Consider the following 22,978-nt stretch of genomic DNA (forward strand, 5'->3'; position numbering starts at 1 on the left):
TCACATTCCCCAATTAGCTTGAAGCCAGGCTTTCTCCCCAGCTCTCCAGCCCGCCAAATCTTTATCAACTCTGGGTGCAATAACCAGAGGAGGGCGGCTGCCTTGGCCCGGTCATCCGTGATCTTCTTGACTACCAGGTACCCTTCTACCTGGCCCAGATGCGATTCCCAGCCTTCTGGGTGGCGAGTATCGAATTCTCGGATGTGGCCGTGGTTCGTCATGCTGTCTGTAATTGTGGGTGCCGCTGCTTGCGTTGAATGGAAGTTCAGCTTCCAGTGACTTCAGCAAGTGACCAGCTCGGCTAAGGGGAAAAATCTCTTCTCCCCTTAGGTAGTGACTTCAGCTTAGGCAAGCAGGCATCCCATCCTCGTCGCCAGTGCTTTAGCTAAGAAGCAGGCGAGACAGCAAGTTAACGTTTTAACTTTTATTCCGAACCAGGCAAAGAACAAGAGAACATGACTTCTATTTATACTGACAGCTGTCAAAAGCTGCCGTGGTTTTACCTCAGCCCTGTAACTTCTGTTAACTTAATATAATAACTAGTAAATACACAACAATTTGGGGACCAAGGAAACTCATTAATGTTACAGCTGTCATGGTTCCGACAGATGAAACTCTTCAGAAGAACTTCAAAGCACTGTTTACCTTAAAGAATCTTTTATTTGAGAAACAAAGTATCGGCACTACATAGTTAAAACCAAAAACTGAATTCCCCTCCCCTGGGCACAAAGTAACAAAGCACAATTCCCTCCTCCAATTAACAGTCATAAATCACATTCCCCAATTAGCTTGAAGCCAGGCTTTCTCCCCAGCTCTCCAGCCCGCCAAATCTTTATCAACTCTGGGTGCAATAACCTTGGATTTCCACGGCCAAGTTATTATTGTTATGACTAACTGCACTCTCATCCACATTCCCGCTCCCAGCATCAACTAACTTTAAAAGAAAAAGAATAAAATGGCTGCATTTCCATCTGTTATCAAAGTAAGAACATCCAATGTTAGCAGCATTGACAACAGCTTCACGAAATATGGAATTTTACTGAGTAGAACATATACGTATATAGATCTATTTAATATATATAATGCTTGACTTACAATCACAATTGAGCCCAAAATTTCTGTTGCCGTATGAGACATTTGTTAAATGTGTTTCGCCCCATTTTATAACCTTTCTTGCCACAGTTGTTGTGAATCACTGTGACTGTTAAGTTAGTAACAGTTAGTTCTTAAGTGAATTTGGCTTCCCCATTGACTTTGCTTGTCAGAAGGTTGTAAAAGATGATCACTTGACCCCAGGACACTGCAACCATCATAAATAAGAGCCAGTTGCCAAGCATCTGAATTTTGATCACGTGACCAAGAGGATGCTGCAATGGTCATAAGTGTAAAAATTATCTTTTTCCAGTGCCATTGTAACTTCAAAAGGTCATTAAATGAACTGTTGTAAGTCAAGGACTACCTATATGTCCTAGTTAGTCATTCTTATGCTTACAAAATATGGAGAATGGTGGTATATCTTTTTTAATCACCCTGTCAATTAGTTCCTCTCCTGTAAACTTCTATATTTTGAGAAAGAAGGCTATTGTAATCATCAAATACTCCTCATTGAAAAGAATTTGGTCCCATTTTAAAGCATGAAGCATCTAGAATACTGCCCAGCTCACATCACTCAACATCCTGAGAAATTAGGAACTGCAATTCATGCTCCAAAGAACCAATACATTTATATTAGAGTTTTTGCTTTAAATCACAGCAGATATTTATGAGAACTGTGTCTATTCCACAGTTTCTTTGTGATGATACTCTCCTACTGAATACCACAGATCAACAGTAGGTGTTAATACAATTTCAACAAAACTTGAGATATCTGATCTAAAATAACCTCCTGTGGTATTTGTCCAAACATTTAAGAGATTGAAATGCAAGTCTCTGTTGCAGGTGTTTTTATAGCAAATGATGCCCTGCTTCTCAGGTTCGTAAACCTTCACCTACCTGCTTGCTTTGCTTCAGTGCAGGCTGCCTTCATTTCTTCTTTCAGCTCTTGGTTTTCATTGGCTATAGCTTCACCCACCATGACAAATTTTTCAACAGCTAGGTTAACCGCTTGGCCCACCTGTTGGACTGCTTTCAATGTCTTATCCGACTTCTTTGGCTTATCTTTATGGTTAATCAGAGTTGTTATCTAAAAACAGAAACAGATGACAGCCAAAACCATGTGTTAAATATTGTTTTGGTATTTTTATTCCCAAGAAGTTCCACTCAAAATAATATCTGCGTAACAGATTATGAAATTCTTTTCCTATCCCTTGCATGTGTTTAGCCAGTGCTAGAGTGTCTTCTTATTTTAATTTTACTTAAATGTTCCTTCTTAGTTCCTTTGAGGTCTTTTAATTTTTGTTGTTTGAATAATTTATGCAACGTTTATACATCAGAACTCACCCTCTCTCCATCCTAATGCCTTTCCTTGTGTGAGGGAGTTTAGGCAGAACCCAGCAGACAAAAATAATAATAATCAACATTCAATTAAAATTCCAAGTCTGATAAGCAGAAGAGAAAGCAATATAAAAAAATAAATAGATATAAAAGTAATTGCTAACTAAAAAGACATCTATATAATATGCTGGGGAGTAACTGTAAAAGGTGCTTCTATATTTGCAACTTAATTTCACCCCTACCCCTTCCTGCCAGGTCTAAAATCATTGGTAAAATATACCTGCAGATGTACTTCCACAGACTGACCTCAATCTGAATCCATTCTGAGTGATAAACAGGCAGAGTTTGGGGAACATAGATTTACACTAGAGACCATAATATAGTGCTGCAATATCTCCATTTGTGCCTTTCACTGATTTTAAGGCCGCATTCAACTTCATTTTCAGGATTAGACCATGGGCAAATTTAGAACTAGCACAACTGATAAATGTCTGCTTCTACTAGTATTTAGAATGCATAGAGATGCAAGAATGAAAGTCAGATGCACTGACCAAGGACATAAAATGAAAGAAATATCAATGAGTTCAGGAGTAAAACAGGATTGTGCAGTACCTCCAGCACGGTTTACCTCCAGCACGGTTTAATGCATACATAAATTCACTTATGGCTAGTTTAAGCAGCCTAGATTTTCATCCTCCTACACTGGCCTAATGGTGTATGAAATTAGTTTTCTATGGTGATGATGTGGTAGCTTTGTTCTAATAATGAGGACCTCATGATAAAGTATTCCAAATCTAAAATATTTGTATTTTCCAAACTTCCCAAGTTAGAGAACTGGCAAATATGAGGGCACACCATGAAACAAATCAGAACTGTTAAATACTCTGGAGGCTTTCCAAACTTCTGGAGCTTGAAATACCCTTTCTACATATCCCAAAGGGCAGAAATTGCACTCGGCTATATAAGCTTTCTATTTTACTCAAGTTCAACAGTTCATTCCAACGGTTGTTAAATAATTTATAATTAAGGCTTGCACTAAATTATTATAGCTGGTTCAGTTGGGTTCATACAGCAAGATAGCAATAAAAGAGAAAGACCAATCCAAATTTTCGAGACAGGTCTCTCACTGGAATACAATGCTCCAGAAAGAAACAGAAGTCAGTAGAATTTGGATTATAATTGTAACTGCTGGCTGAAATGATTACATGATTCAGTCGGATTTACCGCTTTAATTATAGTAGATGTTTCTGACTCCATCTAGTAAAAAAACCCATTTCCAGGTAATTATATTTCCACAACTTTTCTTGGGATACCCTTTTTTACCTATGGAATTAGAACAAGCCAATTCAATTTTGAAACAAAGAATTTTAAACACCGAAGATCAAATCGATTATGCAGCTTGTCCCCAGTATATATTTATTAACAACCTATTTACTACAAATCAGCCAGTGACCCGAACAAGATCCCTGTTTCAAAATTCAGCAAAGCATTATCCTGAACCCGTTGCAAGGCACACCCCATGGCAGTCTTGAAAGGGAAATAGTCTTATACCATACGGCAGACATGTCAAACACAAGGCCCAGGGGCCGGATCTGGCCCGCGAAGTGGTTTCCTGTGGCCCGTGAAGCCACCCTGGAAACAGTGAGGGAATGGCCCCCACTGCCTTGGCCCTGGCCCAGAGACCCTCCTTCTGCCAGAGACCCTCAGATCTGTCCCACTCCTGCCCAGGCCCCCATAGGCACCCTTGATGCGAATGATGTATAGCTGGCCATGCTCAACCAGTAGGCCATATGCACTCTAGCCACGCCCACCCAGTAGGCCACACCCACCCAGTAGGCCACACCCACCTGGCCCCGAGGGCAACCACACTGCTGATGCGGCCCTCAATGAAATTGAGTTTGACACCCCTGCCATATGGAATGAAGGTGGGGGTTATTTTGAGCATTTGTCACTCTTTTCCCCAAATTGAGACATTTTTATTGTCTCGGTTACATGCTTCTTTCTTCTCCATCTTTATCTGTTTTTTGCTACATAATTGTCCTGCTGTGCTATTTTCTATGTCTACGAAACCTCCCTCGTGTTTTTAAAATATATAAGAATATTTAAAAATGCCATTCCCCAGCTTTCTTATAAAATGAAATTATACCGTTCAATTCTACTAACCCATTTTGCTGTAAGAAATATCAAACCAGGAATCTGGGGAAGCAAAAGATGATAAGATTGTCAGACTCAATGGGACAAATTACTGTGTCCCAAATGTATGGCATCCAGAAAAACACAACAAGGTTGTCCAATGTGATTTGAATACAGTGGCATTCACAAAGCCATGAAGGACTCTACCTCTGTGAATCTTTTGAGTGAGAAACAGCCAGGACTGACAGATAAAACTTCTCCCAAACCTTGAAAATGGAAAACCAGACAAAAAAAAGGAAACAATCTAGTTTTGGAAAGCTCTAAACCCAACCTCAACTAAAAATATAAATGCTGGATGGATAAAAGAATTAAGTTTGTTTGTGGCTATGTAAGCTGATCCCTCTTTTTACTCTTCTCACTGGTTCTGCTAGTCCTTCTACAATAATCAAATGTTTGGAAACAACTGATGTCATTGAAATGTTTATAGAAAAAATAATGAAGCAGTGGAAGACAGACTTGCTGGTTGGAAATGAAAAGGCATACCCAACATTAGAAGAGGCATATTCCAGGGCGACTCATTATCACCCTTATTATGTATCATTGCTATGATTCCACTTTCAGTGATTTTGAAAAAAAAATAAATATTGGCTATCAAACAGCAAAAAGTACTAATAAAACCTCACATTTGCTTTATTCGGATGACCTAAAGGTTTGTGGAAAATCAAAAATTGAAATTCAGTCATTGACAAATATTGTAAGAATTTTTAGCACAGATTTTGGCCTAGAGAAACGTGCTACAGTAGCAATAAATTGGAGTAAAATCACAAACATATATATTTGTCACCACATTTATTAAAACTGTACTTTGCGGCTTGGGGCAGGAAGTCTGAAAGACCTTTGCTTTCTTTATTCCTAAAGCATGGCTGATTGAGCCAGTTTGGTAGAGTGGTTAAGGCAACAGGCTAGAAATTGGGAGACTATGAGTTCTAGTCCCACCTTAGGCATGAAGCCAGTTGGGTGACCTTGGGCCAGTCACTCTTTGTCAGTCTAGGTAGGATGCAATGGCAAACCGCTTCTGAAATCCTGCCAAGAAAACTGCAGGGGCTTCTTCAAGCAATCACAAAAAAAGCAGCATGGTTGAAGAGACAAATCCTTAATGAAAAGGCTATAAATTCTCCAAGAGGACACTCTAGTTCACGGCAGGAGATGCAGTGTGATTGATGGCAGCCTATTTATTAGGGAACACTTGGAAGGAGGGTTTTGCCAATGAGATTTTTAATTATACCTTCTCCTTGTTTGAAACTTAGGCTATCTTTTAGGAATGTTATCTGTCATAGCATGTATTAATATTTCGCTGCCCCGAGCTGTTTTTAACTGCGGAAAGCAATGCAAATTCATTGAAAGGTGTGGTAGATTCCTTCTGTAAAATAATATTAAATTGGTATTACTGCCACAGGGAGGAGAAAACCTGCAGGCTTGAGGCTTTTTTTTGTAATGTTCCCTGGGACTCTCTACTGTGATTGCAAAAATGTATAGCAGTTCCCTTTTGGGAAGCAGATATAATTGTTCTGTGCATTCAGGCCCACCAAAAACTTAACTGCTCCCCTTGTCTCCAAAATGTTGGCCACTCAATTTAAAATCCACCTTTCTACTCAGTGACATAATTACAATAACCCTTACATTAACAGGCTTAATTATTTTTAAAAGAAACACCTGTAAATCTTGTTTAGACAAGTATAGAATTGGATCTTGTTTCAAATTATAAAGACACCCTCAAGACAATCCAGTTTTGCTGACAATATGAAAATGTTTTGCTGTTATTTTCTGGACCCCCCCGCCCGCCCCATACAAACTCAGTCTAGCTTACAACTCTGGAAAATTGAAGCAGTCCTTCATTCAAATACTAACATGGGCTGGTCAACTGAAATCAGGCAAGGTTGGCTAGATGCTGACACCTCTGGGGCACATATTTATATTTAAGATATTTTTCTGGAACAACGAGTAACAAAAGCAATCAGGGTACATTGTTTGCACTGAACTAAAAGTGGGCATGCTTGCCCCTACCATCAGAACATTCCACTTCATCTAATGACAATAGCCATTGCCTTAGAATTGGAAATACATTCTATTCTCTCTTCTCTCCTGTGATCATGCTTCCAGTTATCCTGAGGGTTCTAGATTGTCCTTGAAAGACGTTTGGACATGGAGTTCAGTTTCACCAACCTCTTAAATCCTTCTTTCATCTTTTCTAAACAGGTCCAGTGAAAAATGAGCAACAGTGCATTGCTGATGCTTACATTTATCTGTATTTGTTTATCGTACCTTTTCCTATTTCAGAGGACGGTAGCTGAGTTTGTGCAGTTACTGGAAATGGAGGCAACAACAGTATTATTGAAATCAGTCTGAGTTACAAGGCAACATCTTTTTCAGCATGCCTATGTTTAAATGGGGACCAGCAAAATATCCTTCTGAACTCACAAATGCAACAATAATCTTTCATCATTTATTGTCCCAAACAGCTAGAATTAGATTCATTAAAAGAACTTCATTTAAGAGTTCATAACGGATAGCTAAGGACATATCTATAATCCAAACATATGTCTAGTATTTTTTTAAAAAAGAAAAGCATTTGAATGTCACCTGAATACTATTTTTGAGACAATTATTTCCTAATGTGTTTCATAGATATTAAAACAATTCCATGGCAAAACCATCAACTTCAGAAAAGGCAGGCACAGCCACACTTCTCTGTGCATTAATGATTCACCTGTGGAAAGGGTTACCAGCATCAAATTCCTGGGTGTGCAGCTAACGAGTAGGCTGGCTTGGTTGCTCAACAGTGAGGAACTGGTGAAGTGGGCACCGCAGCGCCTGTATTTTCTGCATTGTATGAGAAAAGCTCATCTTCCTTCCCCTGTCCTGACCACTTTCTACAGGGGAACAATCGAGAGCATCCTGTCATACAGTATCACAGTCTGGTTTGGAAGCATCACTGCTTCAGACAGGAAGGCGGTTCAGAGTGGTGAGGATGGCCGAAAAGATCATTGGCAGTTCCCTCCCCTCCATCCAGGACATAGCACAGAAGTGTTGCTTGAGCAGGGTCCGTAAGATTGTCTGGGACACTACACATCCTCTTCATGACCTGTTTTCCTTGTTACCTTCTGGGAGGAGTCTTTGTGGTATCCGTAGAACATCCAGATTCAGCTATAGTTTCATTCCATACAGTATTAACCTTGTGAACTCTCAAGCTTCCTCCTTCTGTTATATATTCAAGATGGACAGTGTTTAATATTTATTTGTTATGTATATGTAGGGGTGTGGGTCTATACATATGTGTATATAGTATGGTTAGGTGTGTGTCATGTATGTGTTCCACTTTGAGAGCAGGCAACTAAATTTCATTTTTGATGTGTGCCATTGTGCCCACAGTAAAAAAAAGACAATAAAGGTTATCTTATCTCCTCATTGACAATATAATAATAAATGCAAAAAGTGGACATTATATTTTGCATCTATGCATTTTAATCATTTCTATTTATCATGAGCTGGGGCTGAATTTCAGCATAATTCAGCATCCAATAAAAGCTGTATCTGAGATTACATTCTCTCTTTTTCACATTCATACATATATAGAGACTTACTTCATTATTCTTACAAAACAACTGACCTGTTTCTAATCACATATTCTGTCCATGGATCTGAAAAAAAACCCAGATTTGTAGGTGCTCATAACTGAAACCAAGTTATATTACAGACACACTGAATCAAATTATGCCTGAAGCGCCCACTTTCAAAAACATATATATTATGCATAACAGCCATTTGAAAGATGTGGCAAATTCAATTTCTGAACAAAGTCAAAGTTCACTAGAGTTCTATTCTTCATTATCTGCCAAGGAACGTGTCAATCAACAGGTAAAATGTTACCTTCTCAAAATGTACATCTATAAGTTACACCTTTTTTTTCTAAAATGCTAATTCTTTAGATATATAAAGAACTTGCAAGTCCAAATTACTTATGTATCAGAACTGAACAGAGCTCATAGTTCTCCTATTTAAAAACCAATGGCTATGCTTCCTAGCCTCATTCATCTCACACTACAGTTTTAGTCACAGGACATATTTTTTGTTGCTACACTCTTTTGAAAATTATCCAGAAATCTAGAGTAAATCTACATTTGCTAAATCAGTAAATTTAAATGTACTTTCTCCCCTTAAGTCCAAAGGTGTAACTGGACTTCCTTGTTTTCCTTTGAAGACATTTCACTTCTCGACCAAGAAGCTTCTTCAGTTCTGACTGGATGGTGGGGAATGGAAGGATTTATACTCCTTGCAGACAGCTGGTCTTTTCTATTCTTTTAGAGAGTCTGTCATGGTTCCGATAAATGAGACAGTTCAAACAAAATGCAAGCATTATCTAAAAAGTCTTAATAATGAAACGAAACATGGCACTCATGGAGGGATGCCAGAATCTGATCTCTCCTCCCCTTGATACATCATATGCTGCATAATCTCCCTCCCTTAATTACACGTCATGAATCACGTTCACTAATTAGTTTTATATATGAAGTTTCACTGTACGTGGCTACTCTTATTTTCTCAAAATAGCTTTTTGAAATTCCCTCACTTCAAGATTCAAAGAGAAGCAGTTTAAACAAAAGGCTGTCTCTTATATTGTCAGTGCAAAAACTTGTCAATGTTTACAGCATTGACAGAGTCATTGAGGCCACCTGGAGGTTTATCTCTGTCATCAGGGTCACCTGAGTAATGCAAATGGGTGTGGAGCCTTCTTGGAACTGCTAAAAGAACTTTGTTGTAGACTGGAGATAGAGGATGTTGTATCTCTCCCCCTCTGTTGAGAGAGGGCTGTTCAATTATGACGTAGATGGCCTCTTTGATCCCTTTTTCAAACAAGTCCAAAATGTGGGCTTTACTATCTTTGAAAGTGTGGCCTTTTAAATGCAGATGGTCTGCTGAATCTTGTCCTGATGGGTTTGTTCTCCTATGTCAGACATGTCAAACACAAGGCCCGGGGGCCAGATCCGGCCCGCAAAGTGGTTTCATGTGGCCCGCGAAGCCATCCTGGAAACAGTGAGGGAACGGCCCCCACGGCCTTGGCCCTGGCCCAGAGACCCTCCTTCTGCCAGAGACCCTCAGATCTGTCCCACTCCTGCCCGGGCCCCCATAGGCACCCTTGAGGCGAACGATGTAGAGCTGGCCACGCCCACCCAGTAGGCTGTACGCACTCTAGCCACGCCCACCCATTAGGCCACGCCCACCCTGGCCATACCCACCCGGCCCCCTGAGGGCAACCGCAATGCTGATGCGGCCCTCAATGAAATTGAGTTTGACACCCCTGTCCTATGTTATGCCATGTATTTATGAAGGGGTTGTCTTGGATGGTGGTTTTTGCAAACTTTTTTTTTTGCCAAAAAGTTGCAAATCAGTCATGAGACCATGGGATGCTACAATGAGTTGGAAATGTGAGTCAGTTGCCAAATGCCAGAAATGTGATCAGCTGGAAGTGCTTTGTGAACTGTAAAGTACCTTTTCGGAGGCCACTGTAGCTCTGAATGATTGATAAATGTCAAGCCCTAAGTTGAGGACTACTTGTAATCACATTTAAAACCAATTATTCTATTCAGAAAGCTAAGGGATTCCTAACTATAAAAACAGCCACAATAAATTTAGTTGTAACTAAAGAGACAAATCACAGAGCAATATCTTATAGAGATTAGCTGCATGGGCAACATATTAACTGGCACAACTGGAAAACTAATTCCAATATCTGACCAATATAACCAATGGAAGATAACACTGGTTATCTTGACTGGAACATTGGAAGTTCAAGCTAGTTTAAAACAAAAACTCTGAATAGCTAACTATTAGCACTGTTGTGATTCAGGGTCAGCCTGTGGGTTCGGCAGTTGGGTCGGACGACTCAGAGGAGGAGGAGGGGGGTGTTGAAGAGCTTGCTGAGGGGATTGGACAGCTTGATGAGAGCCCCCAGCAAGGCCCCTCTCATCTGGTCACGATGCAGACCCAGCTGTGTGAGCCTGACAGCGTGGATGAAGATGACCCACAGCTGGCCCTGTTCAAGGACGCCCGACGCAGGAGGCAGTCAGTCAGGAGTAAACAGAGGGAGGCAATGGGGCACCTCGGAAGGAGGCACAGAGAGGCCATGCCCTGAACTGTATTTAAGGGGAATGTGTGGGAGGGCTGGTTTGCTGAAGGCAACCGCTTGGATTGTTCCTGCTTCTTAGCTCGTGTTTTATGGTTGGTGTCTTGTCTTGCTCTGTTTTATGTGAATAAATTTGTCAGGCGTAATTCCAGCCTCTTGCCGTTTGTAGAGGGGTTGTCCCTGCCTTTTCTGCAGGGCCGGTAGCAGGCTGGTACAGAACAAGCACTTCATTGAAGCTATTTCTTTCCAGAATAAACCACATGTCAATGGAACCATGCCAAATTATACCAGGTTGGCTTCACTTGTAAGTTACCTGCTTAGCTTGGATATTTCCCAATGGAAAGTGTTTCACTGGTACTGCCTGTATAAAGATGCTTGCAGTAAAGGCTCAAGAAACCATAATTTGGCCATGGATCTCAAAAGGATAAAGAAAAAAAATTGTGCAGAAAATGGGCAATAGCAAATATTAGGGATTCAGAATGCAAACATGGGATTGTTCCTTCAAACAAGTAGCACTATTCCAACTCTCCAGCAAAGCAGAAATTATGCAATTCTAGCTATCTCTGGTATACTAACAGAATGACACAAAACATGCAAAAAAAATGTCCATTACAATAGGATACTTTGCATACAGTCAGTCCTTGTGCAAAAACTTTTAGCTTGTTACGCTGACATTGTCTGACAGGATTGTTTACTATAAAATAAAACTTTAAAACAAAGAAAGACTGGATATAAATATATAAATAATGAAAACTTAATTTTCATTTTAAAAATGAGATTTTCATTGGGGTTATACAGGAAATTATTATAACCTTATTCTTAAAATCCAATACAAATAGACAGACTACTAAAATTGTTGTATGCCAATTAAGTTTGTTGAAATGTTTTTTTATCAATTCCCCTTAGGCTGCAGCAATGATTTTATGCTGACATGAGCAAAAGCTAGTTTACGTAACCTGATATATTTATCACCTATAACCTAATTTAGAAATTTCTAAGAATGAAATGTGTAAATCAATATTCTTACTTATTGTTACTACTTAATAAGAACATCACTGTACCAGTCCTACACTCTTCAGCTGTTCTACTGATGCGCAGATAATTAAGAACCACCAAGAGAGCAACATTAGCATGACTGAGAAAACCACAGGAAACATTCTAACTAACTCATTTAAAACTATTTGCTACTGTTGGGGCCTTCAGCTGCTAATAGGAAAAGAGAACAACAAAATGAAATTCAGGAGATAAGAAAATCATGAGAACCAGAGAACTTTCTCTATCCTCATGATCAACTCATTCCCATGGTACATATCCAGCTTACAGAAGGACACATACTTTTGTCCTAAAAAAAATTCCAAAATTATGTCTTTCCTAAAGGTTCAGTGTATGCCCAAAATACCATCACAAGCTAATACACTGCTATTTATTATGAGAGACACTTCTACTCATTCTACAATTACAACCTTTCGAATTATAATACTAGATTGTAGAAGACTGTTATCTTCTCATTTCAACAATTGAGGTCTGTATTGTAAGACAGAATTAATTACAGTTGTTCTTTTTAAAACCCTCTTAACTAAAAAAGGGTAGATGAGGACATAGAATAATGCATAAAAAGGAGAAAAAGATTTCCTCTATACAAAATTGGCCCAGATGCTCTTAGACCATGCTTATCAGGCATTCACTTGGATTCCATCAAAGTAATTACAAGGGTAATCCTATGCCCACTCATCTGGGAAGAAACCCCACTGAATACAATAAAACTTACGTTGGAGTAAAAGCTTTTAATGTTAAGATACCAAACTTTGTACTTTCTGACATTATTTCCCTGCGGATCAAATGATCCAACCATTGTTCTCCAAGGATACTGTAAATTGTTCTGGCGTAAATTTTAATTTTAATTTTACCAATTCAAGACCTTTGAGCCAAGGGACTTCATGGTTATCAAGCTTCCCATTTAAATACAGAAAATGTTTCCTTCCAATAGTTTTCCCACAAAGGATTTCTGGGAAAAGCATGGTAAACTAAACATGTCTCCAAACAATTGGGAGATGCATGCACTGTTGTAATAGCAACACTGTACACTGACAACCCATGGATAACTACTCAAGCGTTACATTTTGCAGCAAGTGTTTTAAGTGTTAAATTATTTGCAGTGATTTGCAGATTCTATTTTGCAGATCTGACCAGTCAAAAGATTGCTCCAATAGTCAAGAAATTGAAGCTGAATAGAGATTAGATATTTCAGCAAGACAATTATACAAAACATACCCCAAGACCAACCATGAAATAACTACAGGAACATCCTACACAATTCCCAGTCTTGAATATAATTGAAAAACTGCAGGGAGATTCCAGATATGCTGTGCATGTAGAGATCTAAGAACATTTTTCATTTCTTTTCTTTATTACTTACACTTCTATGCCACTCCATTATAAGCATAGAACATAACCCAGCATTTTTAAAAAATGCTACCATTTTTATATATGAGCTAGATGTGTTTTGTAAAGAAGGTGGGGGAGAGAATCAAAAACCAAAACTAAACTCTTATTTGGTAAGGTGAAATATTTGCATGCTGGTTTTTTGTTTTTTGCCAAAGGTGTTACAAAGCACTGATTGTAAGGGTATCCAAATTTGTGCACCTGTGATATTCAGTGTGTTTTATTCTTTTGAATCTGTAAACAAGTTCGTGTACATGTTAAATATGCACCCAAATTTGGACAAAAGTATTATATTTAGCTTTGTACTTTTAGGTCACATATAAAGGTAAAGGTTCCCCCGCACATGCGTACTAGTTGTTTCCGACTCTAGGGGCCGGTGCTCATCTCTGTTTCAAAGCCAAAGAGCCAGCGCTTGTCCGAGGACGTCTCCGTGGTCATGTGGCCGGCATGACTAGATGCCAAAGGCGCACAGAACGCTGTTACCTTCCCACCGGAGTGGTCCCTATTTTTCTACTTGCATTTTTACGTGCTTTCGAACTGCTAGGTTGGCAGAAGCTGGGACGAGTAACAGGCGCTCACTCTGTTACGCGACACTCGGGATTCAACCCGCTAAACTGCCGACCTTCTGATCGACAAGCTCAGCGTCCTAACCCACTGAGTCATAAATAAGAGTATAGAAAATATCATTCAAAAAGCTATCAAGGCACAGCAAAAGACTATCACTTTTTTAAAAAATAAGTTTTTAAAATGTTCTCAAGTGCAGTATAAAATCAGAATATATTTAGTGATACTGTTTATGGTAGATAAGCTCCTGAAAATGTTAGACTGATTTTGATGTATCATACAACAGTAAATAATTGTATGATACTTGGCATTCCATGGTTTATGTAGGCTGGTTCTCACATAAGGCTAACACACAATACAGCATTATACGCCTAAACAGGAAGGAACACACACATAATGTTTGGCACTCTACCCCACCCACCTTTCCTCTCCTCCCATGCAACTGGAAGATGGATAAACTAGAACTGAGTAGCAGATTTGCAGATTCCTGGTTTGCTTTATTATTATATGCAGTTTGGAAATTATGATTTTAAAATAATTATCCTTTGCTCAATCATCCATGCAAATCTTTTATGATTTATTTAACTAAAGAGTTTTTCATTTCACTTTCCAATATTGATTTACCCAAAATCACAAGCCAAGAATCTGCAGAAGTGAAATGAAATCTGCTTTAGTTTGACTGTTGAAATAAATTCCTTTTGGCAGAATAAATGAGGGGGAGGAATGCTCAAAACAAGAGAGACAGCAGAGCCCTTGAGCTCAACATTTCATGAGAGCGCATAACACTTGTACAAGCAAACTAAATCATGGCTTAGAATCCACTTAGGAATTGTGTGCTCACACATACATCTAGGAATCTTAGGAATTCCTCTATATGTTAATTCTTGATTCTCTCTCTATAGACAGATTAGAAATGGTCCTTCTCATATATGGCATAGAGAAAAAAAGCTATTATATTAATCCACAATATTTAGCCATTTAGCCTATATTTTTCCTTAGAAAGACTTCATTTTAAGCTGTAATGCAATATGTCTAAATTGATAATTTAATTTTAACTACATCTCATTATACTTCACCCTTGGCATTCAAATACCAGGAACTTATTCCTCAAATAGTCTTTACAAGTTCTTCAAGGGATATTTATTCCCAAGAGTTAAATCTGTTGCTCAGCAGCATACCTGAAATATTAAGTCTATGTGAAAAATAAAAGAAGTGTTTAGTTAATCTGAGCACAGCAAAGAAGAAGAGAAACAAAATAATTTCATCACGTAGCACTCTGCTACTATCCATGTTAATATAATGGGGGTGGGGGAAATGTGTTTTAATATGGAATTCCACAAATCTTTATGCTAAAAATGTTCATATGGGAAAGCATTTGCATAATATTCAAACCTGCAAATCTGAACACAGGCTGCCTGTGTTCTTCTGAAGACGTTGAAAATTTGAACAGTGAATAGGTCCACATATAACTTTATACATATCGCTCATATCTACACTAATCTATCTTAATTTGCACAGTTGCTCATATAAAGTCTGTGACACTGCATCATACAGTTTATTAGATCATTTCAATCACACGATTCCGGAAGCTTAACATATCCAGAAAATATTTCTTCTCTGGCTGGATGGGGTCACACGGGGCAAGTGATTTACCTCTTCCTAAACTTGGCAGGTGGAACGAAGTGCTCTTTATAGAAGGATGGGAAGATCAAGCTCACTTCAGCTGCCCCTTTTCTAGCCAGTGGACGGGGGTCAGGCTGGACTTCTTTTGCCTTTTCTTTGCCTCCAGGAAAACTGGAGATGCTATCTGGTCCTGAGTCAGAAGCAGAATTCAGAATGTACACCGTATGTTTGGCTTCTGCTCACCTAGCATCAGCATGATGAAGCATCTCTTTACCACCCTGATCAGTACTGTAATCCACGGAAGACAATAATAGCAGGAGGCAATCAGTCAGCAGAGCAGCGGCCACAACCTTCTTTTAAGCATTCCTAAAAGCACTTATGCAAAATACATTATAACTCCACAGCACCTAAATAAACTAAGGAACAGTGTCTCACTTCAAATTGATGTCTTATTACAAATTGTTTTTGTAAGGCTTCTGACACTTTTTACAGGCAATTATTTTAACTATTAGGTTAATAATAACTATTAGGTTAATGGAATCTGACCACAGAACTTTCAGAAGCATCACTTTTTCAAGAATGAAACAAAATTTCACATGTCATAACCTTGTTTCCCCCCCCCTCTCTCTCTCTCTCTCTCTCTCCTCATGCCTTCTTCACTGTGAATTATGTGTTTGCAAGTCTGAACATAGACAGCTTTCCACTAATGCTGTAAGTTCCAATGGCTGTCTCTTTCCTAAACACAGTGAGGAATGTATGTGTGTTTGTATAGATAGATAGATAGATAGATAGATAGATAGATAGATAGATAGATAGATAGATAGATAGATAGATAGATAGATAGACAGACAGATAGATAGACAGATAGATATATATATATAGATAGATATAGATATAGATAGATATAGATATACATACACACACACACATACACACATACATATACTGTATATGCAAAGGCTGTTGGAGCAGTTAATGTCTAGAGAAAAACAAAGTTTTGTGGGAAAAGGGGAGATTCATTGAACACCACATCCAACATCTTTTGAATTCAGGGCAGTTACTACTGCATGAAAAAAGTTTTTCCACATTCAATAACTGAGCAAAGTAACATCTCTTGCACAGTAAAATGAGGCATGTTAACTCTAAGAATCTAAATGTCCAAAACCAAAAAGCACCCATCCTATTATTTGAACCTGCTTTTTTTTTGATGCAGCAACTGAGTGGCACAAATCGGATACACAGAAAAGGATATCAAGAAAAGAAAAGATTATTGTTTGAATATGCAATTTTCTGATTGCTGGGAGCTGTATTTAAGAAAGGCAATAGTAATAGCACTTAGACATATATACTGCTACATAGTGCTTTACAGACCTCTTTAAGCAGTTTTACAGAGTTTGCATACTGTATTGCCCCAACAATCTGGCTCCTCGTTTTACTAACCTTGGAAGGATGGAAAGCTGAGTCAACCTGGAGCCAGTCAGGATCTAAGTCAACCTTGAGTGGTGGCCAAGATTGAGGATGAGGTGAACATATACAGTAGAACCAAGATTTTCTGAATTTAGAGAGGAGAAAGACTGGGGTCTCCTTTTGTTTTCAAAGTTAAATCACTGCATAGCTTATTGTACACTGTATTTGTCTGCACATCTCTTCCACTGTAAAATGAAAGAATGCCACCAATTTTTGGCAACTATGGACAACAGAGTTGTGGGGAAATGCAAAAAAGAAGTACGTGCCCACTCAAATTGCACACTCCTAACCTACAAAGCATTAACAGATTAAGGAATCTAAGTAGAAGAAAATAAACACTCCATCAGGAAAAAATATTTAAATATACCCACACAAGCTCACCATTTTTCTTCTCTTTTTCTCTTTCCTGTGCTGTGCCTTAAAAATCCTTTAATAGAAAAATAAATAAAATAAGGGACTATGCTTTTAAATAAGCAACAGGACTGATGGGGATCTGGGCTGACATTTGTGGGTATTATTATGTGTGTCTTAAACCAATGCCTACATTCATTGAGAAAGAAGATCCCATCATCTGAATCAGCCCTGACATTATTTTACTAGAAGAATATGGAGACCACCTTGCTTCACTGCTAAAGTGCTTCCAAATAAACTTACGTGAGCATGGCTTCTTCATGCAGGTGCACCATCAAATGTCAAATCAAGATATTCTTAACAAATGTGACCCCAGAGCTTGCGCCATACTCTACAGACCTGGAATTGACTGACTTGATTGAATTTGAGGATGAGAAAGCATCTTACGTCTTTTATGCAAGGACCCACCTCACCTAATCAGCCAAGAAAGCAGAACTCTTGAAACAGGCATTGTCGCAATAGGAAACTTTTATTAGGGGTTAGTGACAGTAAGGAAGTCAAGGCGAGATCTGGGAAAAATCCCGCTTGAACGGTATAATTAAACCAGCAATATTCCTCCTCCCAACCAAAGTCATAATGTCCATTTGAAATCCAGCCAATCCACAGGTGGCACAATGAGTTGGGTATTGGTAGTTGGCACGCATCTCAAGGTCTTCTCCAGCTTTTGTTTCTCTGTAACCGTCTCCCTGATAAGGGAGACACATTCCTTTCTCAAGAGGATAGAGGTGGAAGAAGGAAAGCAGAAAGCGAAAGTTATCCCAAGCAAGAGCAAATATTCCCCCCTTCCCCCAGCTACATGGCAGGCCCCAAAGCAAAGCAAAAGAATATATAAATGGAAGGGAGACAATAAGAATTTGGGGACCTGACACTTACATGAGCATGGCTTCTTCATGCAGGTGCACCATCAAATGTCAAATCAAGATATTCTTAACAAATGTGACCCCAGAGCTTGCGCCATACTCTACAGGCCTGGAATTGACTGACTTGATTGAATTTGAGGATGAGAAAGCATCTTATGTCTTTTATGCAAAATCACATTTAAAGCAGAGTTTTTCAAACTATGCTCTGGGAGAGTCTAAGGGCAAAAACAAAACAAAAAATTCATTAAAACATAGAGTCACTAATTTTCTTGTTACTAGAATTTTGCCACTTATTCCAGAATATACAGTATATTTTTAAACTAACAAATTCTGTAGTCTAAAAAAGTTTGAATACTCCTATCTTAGAACACATTTTTTAGGAGCACAGCAAAACAACAACAACAACAGAACGAAAGGTAAATGAATGACGTCTACCTCAAGACACCTACTGTCATATTTAATTCTTACAAACATGCTATCTATATTCCCTTTTACTTCTGTTCTGCTTTCATAATGCACACATTCAGAGAAACTGCATGAACACATACATTCCACGTTTTGCTTCCATTCTCTATATAACTTCTCTCTACTTTCTTCCCACGTTCTCATATACTTCAGGGAGTAAAATGGGAACAAGAACTTGGTTTCAGGGCTAAGAAGACCAAATCTCTTTAAAAGAAGGATTTAGCTTAGAGTTTACAAGTTACTGAACCCTATAGTACAAAGCTTACAGGAAAGTCCCCACAGGTCCAATTTTTAAAACTGAAATGACCAGAAATTGGTAGAACGTACCAGGTTATTTTTTTAGTCATTATACACCAAAAGGTTGCCCAAAACCCTTTTCCCTAGAATAATCACATCAATTAGCCATGACTGCACAGTACAAAATATAATTCAAGTAGTATCTTGAATGTGGAATGTACCTCTTGAGAAGATACAACACTACCTCTGTACTAAACTGATTTATTTATTCACGTGTTGTATTTACAGACTGGTGTGACAAATAAAAGCAAGCACATAATAAAGTAAAAAAATAAGGAAAACAATTACTAAAGTAAAGTAATAAAAAAATGGCAAATCACAAAACACAATCCTGGCACCACACAGCTTAATAGCAGCCAATAATTAGATTTCAAAGACCTTCCAAAAAAGCTTAATCTTCACAAACATTAGAAAATTTTTAAAAATCTAAATACAGGCAGTCCTTCAGGGACCATTCAAAATTAGGATGGTGTTGAATAAGGAAACTTATAGCCGGTCCACGGTGACCTTGCAGCATTACCACCATTACATGATTTTTCATTTTACAACCGTGTCTCTTAGCAACAAAGTCCCCACTCCCAATTACAATAAACTGATGACCATCTCTAAATAAAAGAAATGAATAACTAAATATGAAAAAGATAGATACAAGAGTAAATACCAAACAGACCACTGTTGAGACTATTCTACCAAATGCGGCTGCTGCTGGAAAACAATACTTCTAGGGCTCTTCTCCCCTTCCCTCATAACGCCCTAAGCACCCTTACTCACAGTGAGCATGCAAGGTAAGCTGGCACTTTCTGATGAGGATGACTGAGAGCCAAGCCAAACAGAGCTTTGAATGTTAAAACTGGGACTTTGAATCACTTACTGGAAATCAGCACAATTGTCCACTACAGAGACTGGAATATGGCTGTGATGGATGTCTCCTCCTCATATACAGGCTGCTGCCCTGCTCCACCTGCAGTTCTGGAGTGGTGTTTAAAGGGAGCCCCATGGAAAGAGCACTACAGCAATCTAATCTTGTGGCGATGAGGGCATGACTAACTGTTGACAAGGTTTTTCATGACAAAATTGCACTCCTAAGATCACAGACGTAACAATGCCAAATGCTGTAAATTGGTGATTTTGGTCCACTTGTTATGCACCACTTGTTCTCTATAGGCACAGTAACTAAACTGTTTTTTACAGGTAACTAAATTCACCTTGAGGGACGCGGTGGCTCAGTGGGTTAGGACGCTGAGCTTGTCGATCGGAAGGTCGGCAGTTTGGCGGGTCGAATCCCGAGCGCCGTGTAACAGAGTGAGCGCCTGTTACTCGTCCCAGCTTCTGCCAACCTAGCAGTTCGAAAGCACGTAAAAATGCAAGTAGAAAAATAGGGACCACTCCGGTGGGAAGGTAACAGCGTTCTGTGCGCCTTTGGCGTCTAGTCATGCCGGCCACATGACCACGGAGACGTCCTCAGACAAGCGCTGGCTCTTCGGCTTTGAAACGGAGATGAGCACCGGCCCCTAGAGTCGGAAACGACTAGCACAAATGTGCGGGGGAACCTTTACCTTTATAAATTCACCTTATGTGACTGACAGTTCAATTTTCTGCATGTCAACTAAAATTCAATGCGACTTGCTCCCAGGAGAGGTACAGGTAGAACTGCAGCTTGAATTTAAAAAGTCCAAAAGACTGGTCCACACTAATCACATCCCTGTATCAATAATTTGAGATTTCAGAACATCCCTTTTTAACTCCACATCTCTTCCTCCAGTTTCGAAAGCAGTTTATATTTTAGATTGAGAAAAGATTGCTATATACATTATTTTCTTTCCCGGCATCCCACTTCCAAATTCCACCCCCCCTCTCTTTCCTCTCACAATACACCCCACACTTTATAACAATCTTCCAGTTAATTCTACAGGCTATCTATTTTCAATACTTTGTAACAGCAACTATAGGCATTTAGGGCTGATTCACATACGTAGAACTTACTACAAAGTAAGTTCTTTTATTTAATGAGACTGATTCCCAAGTAAAGATATCTCAACTCAGTGGTTCTGATTATAAAAATGCAAGAAATTGCCCATTGAAAAGTATCACACTTGGAAGAAATAAAAGGTATCTTTACTGTATCTGCACAGGCTTGTACTACTTCGACTTGTTTTGTATCTTGATGTGTCTTGATGTTGAATCAAAAGAAAAGCCTGTTTCATACTTTAACTCTTGCAGTTATGATAATATCCTTTGAGATATAATCCTGCCTCAACCAGTATTCATTGTATAAAAAATGCCCCTCTGGGTAGTTATTTGTAATGAATCACGTACAAGCTTCCAATTACAATATTCCAGTGTGCAGTCATGCACAATATTCCAATTGATATACATTTATTTGAAAAAACTATTAATGAGATATTGGTTTGAATGTATACTCAACAGACAAGCCATAGACTTGATGCTTACCTCTGTGTTAGAAAGTGTAAGAGTATGCATTTGTAAATAAATCTGGAACCATTTCAATGTTTTTCTTGCCTGAAAATTAATTTAATAGCTCACGAGCACCATGATGGCATTGAAAACTCAAGGTCTTAATAGACATATATCATGAAAAACAAAACAATCTTCCTTCCTGAGCATCTGCCTGCAATTCTGCAGCAGGAATGGAAAATCTGTAGGCAGAATGTCACTCCTGAACTCCATTATTATAGCTCCACATCTTTTTCTCTCCTCTCTTTTAAGTGGGACATATACAAACTAACTCCATATGTTCTTTAAAAAAAATCAGAAAAACATAGGACATCTGCTGCTACCTTCTTTATATCACTGACCCATCTGATCTGCAGCACCAGCTTCCTTACAATGAGCTTCCCTCAAACATCAAGTATTTTCTTGCCACAACAGCTTGTCCATTCATCAGCCATTCACCATGCAACCCTCAACACCAGCATCATGCTGCCAATCTTTAATTAATTTTCAATTCTATTTTTATTTTACTGAAATAATTACCGCTGTTACAATTTCTAATTCTTCACTACATACAGCTGAGGCTCAGATCACAGTATGGTAAGCGAGGCTCATCTTTTGTAAAAGGAAACATTTCCAAGCTATTCCACTTAGTTCATCTATCTATTGCAACTGTTTCCATTCTGGAGACAGGTGGTGGTTTTGAAAATACTGCAGGTCATTTCTGGAATTTGTAAAATAAAATAGATATTTAAGTCCAGCTTTGTCTTTCAGTTGACACACTACTGTCTCTTGAGATCTGGCAATCTCACAAAAATTCTTTTTTGAAATTTTTATTTTCTTTACAATAAAAATAAATCCCTAACTCATATGGTAGTCCTCAAAAGCTTTTGAGGATAACACAATTAATCTATATAAAAGAAAATACTCAGAATTGACTATTATTGTTTCACCATAAACATCAAGGCAATTTTTTAAATGATAAAATACAGACTAGGACAGCAGAAACTTTACCTTGACGGAATAGTAAATTCTTCCCAAATATTCCAGCTCCCATTTGAGGCAACCACTTTTAATCAGGGTCAATAAAAACAAGAAATTAGCTAGTGTGTGCGTGCGTGTGTGTGTGTGTGTGTGTGTGTGTATCTTGAAGCATATGTGAGCTAAAGATGATGAATGGCCAGCAGTCAAGACAAGAAACAGCTACAATACACTGCAGCAGAAGAGGAAATGATCTGACAACAGCAATAATTTTAAAAAGATCAAACACCAGATAAAAGTGGCAGGAAGACTGCTGTGATAATTCAGTCAACAGGTTATTAAGACGTGCACTGGCTTTAGCAGTAAATGCAGTAATATTAGAATGGCTATTGAATATACTAAAGGAGATAAATGGAATTAAGGGGAAACGTTGTTGTTTCATTCTGGCTATAGGAATGCAGCCTAATGTCACCAGATAATTGTTGTCAATCAATTATCAATCAATCTGAGTATCAATCACGAGAGATAGTACTGGAATAAATTATCGAATTCTCTGCCTTAATATAAATGAGATATCTATTCCCCAACAAACACTAAACAGTCTTACTCACCTGGTATTTTGCTATGACCCAAACCACCTATCCTTTTGCCCTGGTTGGACTGTGCATAC

General features: G+C 38.6%; 1 protein-coding gene across 4 annotated transcripts in view; it reads right to left on the bottom strand.

Annotated features, from left to right (window-relative positions):
• Positions 1 to 22,978, bottom strand: part of CTNNAL1 (catenin alpha like 1) — a 62,039-nt gene that overhangs the window by 35,690 nt on the left and 3,371 nt on the right. For all 4 annotated transcript variants that reach the window (XR_014025814.1, XM_081322707.1, XM_081322706.1 and 1 more), the window contains exon 2: positions 1,993 to 2,182. Coding sequence is in view for 3 of the 4 variants with exons in the window: in XM_081322707.1 (XP_081178833.1) it covers positions 1,993 to 2,182 (190 nt within the window). In the remaining variant the exon portion in view is untranslated. The remainder of the gene's footprint in view (positions 1 to 1,992; positions 2,183 to 22,978) is intronic.

This window comes from Vipera berus (assembly GCF_964194415.1).
Source record: "Vipera berus genome assembly, chromosome: 3".
Taxonomy (NCBI): domain Eukaryota; kingdom Metazoa; phylum Chordata; class Lepidosauria; order Squamata; family Viperidae; genus Vipera; species Vipera berus.